Raw genomic sequence first — 8999 nt, forward strand, 5'->3', positions numbered from 1 at the left:
CCAGGACGCCTAACACCACACATGCCCATGTGAAACCGGAGTTGCTTACGCGAATAATAAACAGATATCATCTCCTTGGTTATTTCTTCGTATATTTATTTGGCAGCTGTACCTGAACTGAGTGGATGACTCGAGCTAAAATTAGGGTACAACACCTATCATAGCCAATGTGACCTAGTCTCAAATGCCATAAATACGTCATGTTATCGTTATCGGTCTTTTGAATTTTATTGGTCCTAGGTTTAGCTACTTTTAATAATTCATTATTGAACACGAGGGGTTAATTAGGTCGTAGAATATAAAGCCTGTTTTCCAAAAATGCAATACACAATTGTGATAAATTGAAATAAATAGATATATTCGGACTTGTAAAAGTCATAACAAATCATTCTAATTGCAACATGGAAACTATAATTAAATTTCTACTAAAATCCAGAATACAAAATACTCCATTTTATAATTAAATATTTATATCTAAACTTCAGGCGAGCTCTTCCTCTAGGTTGGACCGCAACGAATGCTTTGTTCCCAACTCTAATCTTTAAGCCGCCTTCGTCCCCCTCCTCCAAAGATTCAAGTAGCTGTAAAGAATTACAAATATGGTTAGTAGATCCATAATCTATAATCCAAATAGATTTATCATTCTGTAAAAAAAATGTTTCTAAGATAAATGAACTATAATCATTACTTTTGTTTTTGAAACTTGGGGCAATCATGTTTCCAATGCCCCATTTCATTGCACTGAAAGCATTTACCTTTACCTTTCTTGTTCTTTTTTTTCTTCCCCTTAGGCATTTGTGCATTTGGTTTTGCACTCGTTTTTGCAGCCTTTGCAGGCTTGGGGTTGGTGTTATGTCCACCCTTCTTCTTGTTTCCAGCTCTCGAAGATGAAGCAAGGTTAGCTTCAACCTTACCTGGATCAACAGAAACACCAGTAGTCTTCTTTTCTCCTCCCTTACCCGGTCCACCCATGATAGACTCCAAAGTCTGAAGCTCGTTCATGAGTTGCGTTAGACCATAATTAAGTTTATTCATCAGATATTTGGTGGTGAACGGTAGGCAAGCTGGAGAGAGACTATTGAGGATTAAACCGACTTGAGTATCCTCATCTATTGTAGCGCCATGCAGTTCAGCTTCCTGAAAGTAGTTTGTCATCTTGTTCAAGTGATCACGAATGTGCTGAGATGGTGCCATCCGAGCATTGACATATTTCTTGGTGGCCTCAAAACGAGTCTCCACAGACTTTGCCCAGAACATGTCTTGGAGTTGATCCATGATTTCGTAGGCTGTCTAAACATCCTCCATCTTTGTCTTGAGAGTGTCGACCATACTAGTCAACATGTAGAACCGTGCCTTGTTATTAGCCTCCTTCCAACACTTGTATTTTTCTCTTATAGACTTGGTAGCTCATTCAGCTAGAACTTCTGGGGATTCCTCAGTCATGACTAACTTGGAGTTGTCACCAATCAACACAATGTTGATATTCTACTTCCACTTAAGGAAGTTTTCTCCAATGAGTTTCTCCATCGATAATTGAGAAAGGAAAGGATGGGAGTAGACACAACCATAATTAAAACTAAACATTATCAATAAAATAGAAATTAATTACTTTTGCTCAATAAATCTTCTATTCACACAAATTTTAAGAAATAGCACAACATATACCAAATATATGCAAGATATGAGGAAAAATACAAAAAAAAAATCGTACCTCTATTTCTTTAGGGTTTTAACTAATTTATGATATCCTTGTTTTGATTGGCGAAGGTAAAAAAATACAATTAGTTAAATAGAGTTGTAAACTCATTTAATAAATTATTAACAACCTATTATTCGATCAAAATAAGAAAAAAAAATTCTTATTTTATGAGCTAGACCCATGGTTTCGATAATCATAGATTTAATCCTAGTAGTCACCGTTGGGGTGAGTCTATTAGAATTTGACCTATAATTATCTATCTTTAAAAATCTAACATTGTCAAAATAACTAATGAACACCTTCCGTAGGGGGACGAATCAAAGCGTCTTGAGACCCCATTAAACTATCAACCTTGTTAAAATAACGGTGGAGATCGAATACAATTCTTAAAACAAGCTCATTATATTATTAAGTTAAGTATTTTTATTATCCTTTTTTTCGAGAATAATGACTAAGGTTCTTTGAAAAATTAATTTGTAAAATAGTTTTTAAAACCAAAGTCCTATAATTTTCTATTAATTCTAAAGTGTCACATTGAAACAAATTTAATTAAATTAGAATTAATTTGTTACTAATCAATTATTAGGTTCAATTATCTAGAAAAATAAACTTAAGACAATTAAGTCCAACTTCGTTCAATGGGCTTTAACAATTGAGTTTGCATGGAGGAGGCTGAGTTCAGTATGTCGTACCCTCTACTAAGGCCCCCTAACTGCCACACAAAACCCAAAACACATGAATTTAAACATTCGTTTAATTAATTTTTATCAATTGATTAGACCCACTATAATCATGCAAAACAAATAGGCATTCACAAGTGGAATCACCCACAAGAGAGGAATTTAAACTTTACATTTTATAATGGGCTCAAATAAAACTTATAATTTTATGAATATTTTATTTGGCAACCAAAGCCACATATATATCCAAAACATATGGGCCATTATATGCAACTAAGCCCAATTACAAAAATCACATATAGTTCACACATATATATATATATCACATAATTGAATATCCTAATCATGTTACTAAATGAGCAATATCTATGTGTTTATGCAAATATGTCACAATTGATCACATTTGCAAAAATACCAAAATTAATTAATCTAGAATTTATCTACACAAAATTAATAATTAATTACAATTTTGCAAAACTAATTAAGTGAATTTAAATAAAATCCATCAACAATTAACTAAGTTGATTTGGATTTTATTTATCAACAATTGACTAAATTATGTTATTTTAGAAAATATGTTAAATTAATAAAATTAAATTTAATATCCGTGGGATATTTGATTTTATAGAATAACTACACAAAAATCTAATAGATATTAAGATATCAATAAAACCAATTTCTATTTTTATACAAAAATAATTACTTTCATTATTATTTTTTTTGATCAAGAAGAAAGTAACTTCATTAATCAACCAGCCAAGCCAAACAGAGAACAGCACAAACAATTCTTACAAACCAAAACACAGGGGAAATACCCTCCAACCAGTGCAAAACAAAGGCACCCAATAAGACCCCAAACCAGATTACATTGTTATCCTATCTATAAACCTCTGCTCTTGTATAGATAATTTCCTATTTTTTACATTGAATATTCTCTATTGAATCTTAGTCTTAATCTCAGAAGCAATGCTATTAGCTGACCAAGAATATCTATAAAAAACACATCTATTTCGATTCTGCCAAATACCATAAACAATCGCTGCTAGGACCGAGTTGATGATGTCAAAAATTGTTCCAGGCCTCCTGCTAGAGAGCCAAACCAGCCAACTAGAAAATTCAGATGGCCAAGCTCGAAAACCCAACCAGCCAAATATAATGATCAATATCTGCCTAAATAGACAACAATCAAAATATAAATGGGCATGAGTCTCAGTAGAGATTCCACAAACAGGACAGAGCAGAGAATCAAGCGCCACACATAACCTAAGCAGATTATCACAAATTAAAAGCTGAGAGTTTACAGTTTGCCAAAGAAGAAATCTGTGTTTAGGTATGGATAGCTGGCACCAAACAGCTCTATGGTAGTCAATTCGTTGTTGATAGAGAGAGCTGTTATACAGTTTGGAAGGGAGGAATTTTCCTAAGAAACGAGCTGCTTTCAGCTCTTCACAGCTGAAGTGATCCTTGAGATTACACAATTTCCTCCAATACCAGCTAGTGTTTGGAGGAAGTCTATAAGACCAGAACTTTGAACCTTTTAAGTATATAGAATTGATCCACTTAACCCAAAGCAAATCATGCTTCTCAGTTATATCCCAGATATACTTTGCTAATATAGCTCTGTTCCAAGCTGAGCCATTCCTGAATCCAAGGCCACCATATACTTTCGGGAGACAGACCTTAGACCAAGAAACCATATGAATTTTACTCCTACTACCATTAACTCCCCAAAGAAAGCCACGACATAACTTTTCAATCTCCTTAATAATACTTTGAGGAAGTATAAAAATACTCATCCAGTAGTTCCTTAGAACAAAATGAACAGAATAAATGAGCTGGATTCTACCAGCAAATGATAGGTGTCTGGTAGCCCAAGTATATAATCTCATTCTAAATTTTTGGATTATGATGTCACAATCTTCATGCTTCCACTTAGTTGGTCTCATAGGGACACCAAGATATTTAAGGGGAAAGGACCCTTCAGTAAGCTGTAACTCACCAGCTAAACTTTTCCTGTCTGCAGTAGAGACCCCCCCCCCCCCCCCCCCCCCAAAAAAAACAAAAAAAAAACATGCGATTTACTAGCATTAATTTCCAGCCCAGTAACAGCACTAAAATCCTCAAGAGCACCCTTGAGCACTTGAACAACAGCCAGAGTTCCTTTACAAAATAAGAGCAAATCATCTGCAAAACATAGGCTCAGTAAGTTCAAACTTTTACACATAGGATGGTACCTGAAAGAAGTATCAAGAGCTGCCAATTGAAGCCTCCGAGTGAGATATTCCATGATTAGGACAAATAAAAGAGGCGACAAAGGATCCCCTTGCCAAAGCCCCTTCTCACCCTTAAATTTTCCTTGAACTCTTCCATTCATGAGCAAAAAATAAGATGTGTTTTCCAAGCATGTCATTATCCATCAAATAAATCTCACAAGGAAACACAAAGCTTTTAACAGATCTTCAACAAACCACCAATCAACTGTGTCATAAGCTTTACTGATATCAATTTTGATTGCACACCTAGGTGAAGTAGCTGATCTCCCATAATTCTTGGTAAGATCTTGAAAAATCAAGATGTTATGAGCTATTGATCTACCCTGAACAAAAGCTCCCTGATTAGATTGAACTAAGACAGGAAGGACCTTAGCTAGACGAGAGCAAAGCAGCTTGGAGATACATTTGTATAAGGTAGAACAACACGCAATAGGCCTATAATCCACAGCCCGAGAAGGGTTATCACATTTAGGGACCAGAGACAATGTGGTATCAAGAAGCTCCTCAGGGATACTGCCTGATTCAAAAAACTGCCCTATAGCTCTACATATTTCATCTCCTATATCCAGCCACAACACCTTGAAAAAATCCGAACCAAATCCATCTGGACCTGGGGATTTGGTTATAGGGAAACTAAATAAAGCTTCTCTAATTTCCTTGTGAGAAAAAGGCTTCAACAGAGATAGCTGCTGGTCCTTAGAGAGTTTGGGACCCATCTCAACACAATGGACATTTAATTTCTTAGTAGCTGAACTAGGCCTACCCATAATACTCCTGAAGTGGTTCAAAAAATGAGAGACTACTTCTGAAAAGTTATCCACCAATCTACCTTGCTCAGTACAAAAGAGGCTATCCTATTTTCTTCTTTACGTTTCTTCATACAAGCATGGAAATAGGCAGTGTTTGAGTCTCCCTTCCCTAACCAATTAATCTTACTTCTTTAAGCCAAGAAGCTATGATACATTTGTTCCTGACTAATATATGCTTAAGCAGCAGCCGTGACTTTATCTTGGAGAGTAAAATCTCTAGGATATTGCTGAGCATGGAAAAGGGCATCCTAAAAATCATCTTTAGCCTTATGAAATTGAACTCCTATGTCTCCTATATGATCCCTATTAAATTTTTTCAGCTTGTGTTTCAGCCGCATAGTCTTAAGATAAATGGCCTTTAATCCAATCCCCCGAATAGGCTTCCTCCAGCTATCAAGAGCCACCCCTTTAAAGTCTTTATGATCTGCCTGGAAATTATAATACCGAAACAATTTAACTCCCAAGTGCTCCATGGTCTGAATAGAGAGAGTACAAGAGCAGTGATAAGAAATCGTTTCCCATTTGAAGACTGCTGTTGTATTAGGAAACATATCCAGCCAGACCTCATTAGCAAACACATGATCAATCTTAGAGTATATTCGAGCATGACCATCTTGGTTATTTGTCCAAGTAAAGAAAGAACCAGTTTGTTTAAGCACATCCAGATGAGAACTAGCAAACCATTGAGAAGAGTCTAATAATTTAGCTTTAGACACAGGCTTCCCTCCATTCCTATCTTTGGCTGTAAAGACTGCATTGAAATCTCCCAACATTACCCAAGCATCAGCTGAATTCTTAGGTAAACTTTGCCATAATATCTTCCTTTCCTCCAAAGTGTTATGCCCATAAACAAATGTAGCACTAAAAGGAAATTTCTGACTAGCCATTCTACTTTTACAGTGAACATATTGACTTGTCTCTTCAATCACTGTAACCTTGACAAAGACCCTCCTCCATATTATCAAAATTCTTCCCTCAGTAATCGAACTAGAATAATAGTCCCAGTTCAAAAATTTATTAACCATCATCTCAGTAACTTTAGACCCCCTCATTTTCGTTTCCAAAAGAGCACCAACTCCCACTTTATTCTTACTACATATATTCAAAACTGCAGCCTGCTTTTTCGGACCATTCAATCCCCTCAAGTTCCAGCTAAAAATGTTATAGTTATCCATGAGAAGAGCTAGCTTTACCTAATCCTCCTTTCTCCCTCTCTATATGTTCTTGGAGAACCACATAATAGTTGGACTGATTCTGTCCCGGCTCAATTGACACTTTGTTAGTCCTCTACTTTCTACTCTCTGATGTCCCCTGTCTATAAACCACTTTCTTAGGTGATAACCAATCCTTTTCACACGCATTCTGGCCTTTAGCAGCTGGCGGAACCTTAGAAACATTCCTAGGCATACCAACATCTACTTTCTCATCTATTCTTCTCTTTTCCAAAGAGGGATTCCTAGAGGAAATATCAGCAGCTTCCTCACCCTTGTCCCTCCCTAACACAGGAGGATTCTTTGAAGGAATATCCTTCTTAATCCCCTGAATTTGCATCTCCTTACGACAGTCAGCCATAGAGTGGCCAAAACCCGCACAGGTTTTGCATTTCACTGACAACCATTCATATTCTACCCCTTGTTCTAATAACTGACCATGCTCATTCAAAAATTGTATTGTCCTAGGTGAATTATCTATGATATACATCTCCACCATCATCCTAGCAAACAGAACTCTTGTACGTTCACGAGTAAATTTGTCCACCATTATCGGCTTGCCTATCGTACTAACAAGTGCACTGAGGCATTTGCTTCCCCAATATTGAAGGCCTAGATCTTGTAAACGAATCCAAAGAGGCACTGAACAAATCATTCGAATATCACTTAGATCTGTGGACCATGGACGAATTATCACTGACTTTCTATCAAAATGAAGAATGCCAGTTTCCAAAACATGATCTCTTGTAGCATCATCATTAAACTTGACCATAGTCAAACCCATTGTCATCCTGGCTATTTGAGCAATCCCTAAATGACCCCAAACTCTTTTGATAAACCCTTAAAAAACAGCCATTGGAGGATTAGCTCCAAGAACCATACAAATGACAACATAACTCCAATTAGCCGATTGGCACTTTACTTCATCAATATCAACTTGAGCAATCTTCTTACCATCTTTAATCAAAGGCTCAGCATATTCAAGATTTTGGTCAGAAAATGAGAGATTACCCGATTTGAATTGCTGCCAATGGGTTTGGGCTGAAGTATGAAAGTCTCCGGCCTCCACTGAGTCTGCCTAGCTTGACGGAATAGCCAATCCAGCAGTCACGTGCTCATCTTCCTTGTTTGTTTCACCTTCCGTCAAACCCATCTCTTCAGGATTTTGGGGCAAACCAGACTTCTGTTCGTTACCATCCACAAACATTTCATCATCAACAAATCTTTCCTGAGTAGACATTTCTTGGATTGAAGGCAAGCTCTAAGATACCGAGCGAGTTACAGGCTTCCGAGCCGATTTCTTCCTCTTCGCCATGGAAGAGCGGGAAAATGAGTCTCAGCCTTCTTTGTATTTATTTGCTCAATTACTTTTATTATTATGATAACCAAAATATCTTAAAAATATATATTTTCAAACTCAACCAAAATATCTTATTCCTTTTAAAAAAATATATCTATTTTCAAAACCAACCAAAATATCTTAGATATTTACCATAACTTTAAAAATCAATCTCTAATTTTTGAATAAAAATAATCAATTTTATCAACATGGTTAGAAAAGAAGGTATTTTGATAAATTGAATTAATTTAACAAAATAAATTAATAAAAAGGCAATAAAATAAAATAAAATAAAGATATTTTTGGCAATATTTTTTTGTGAAAGAAGTCTGCCGCAGGCCCGCAAGGGGGCGTTGTATGACCCCGACATCCTCGATGACTTTTTAATGTGTGCTCGGAACCCAATCAGTCCCAATTTCTTTTTTCTTTTTAAATTCCCTGCAGTTTTTCAATCCCACAATAAACAAAAATTGCAACAAATACACATAAACACAATATGCTTCATACTAAAACAAATTTCAATCAATTATGCTGAACATATCTGAAAATTCATTAAACATATTCATGCATGAAAATATTGATTACCAAGGCTCTGAGGCCAGTTTTTGAGAATACATTTTACAGGATAAGAAATATTTTAATGTATGTTTTATATATTAAACAAATTAACATATAAAACAACCTAGAAATATGTTTCTAATAAATTTCATTAAGTAAATAAAATAACAGAGTTTAAGAATCTTACTTTTATGCAGCGGATATTGAGACTCCTTCCTTCACTCTCTCTAACCCTTGTTCCTTTCTGTCGCAGAGTAATGACAAAAGAGTGAACTGGATCTTCAAACTGCACAATATTCCACAATTACCTTTGATCTTCTAGACTAGAGTGGACGATTCTCAACACATGAGATAGGAAATTTATAGAAAAGAAGAGAGAATATTAGCAGCTACAATAGGTCTCTTAAGTCTATGTTTTTTCTTTTTCACT

The 8999-nt window shown here is 35.7% G+C and overlaps 1 protein-coding gene across 1 annotated transcript; it reads right to left on the reverse strand.

Moving 5' to 3' along the window:
• Positions 1-5709: 5709 nt before the first annotated feature.
• On the reverse strand, positions 5710-7456 carry LOC133820993 (uncharacterized). Its single transcript, XM_062253540.1, has 2 exons — positions 6753-7456; positions 5710-6613 (listed from the first exon to the last, which is right to left on the reverse strand). The coding sequence occupies exons 1-2, from the start codon at positions 7454-7456 to the stop codon at positions 5710-5712; spliced, it is 1608 nt and encodes a 535-aa protein (XP_062109524.1).
• Positions 7457-8999: the final 1543 nt, after the last annotated feature.

This window comes from Humulus lupulus, chromosome 1, assembly GCF_963169125.1.
Source record: "Humulus lupulus chromosome 1, drHumLupu1.1, whole genome shotgun sequence".
Lineage (NCBI taxonomy): Eukaryota > Viridiplantae > Streptophyta > Magnoliopsida > Rosales > Cannabaceae > Humulus > Humulus lupulus.

What these genes read in the sequence shown, in the direction of transcription:
- LOC133820993 (XM_062253540.1), bottom strand. Translation starts at nt 7,456, where the DNA reads ATGGGTTTGACTATGGTCAAGTTTAATGATGATGCTACAAGAGATCAT. An exon ending in GGGACATCAGAGAGTAGAAA is followed by an intron (nt 6,614 to 6,752) that starts GTAGAGGACTAA and finishes TAACATTTTTAG; the next exon opens with CTGGAACTTGAGGGGATTGA.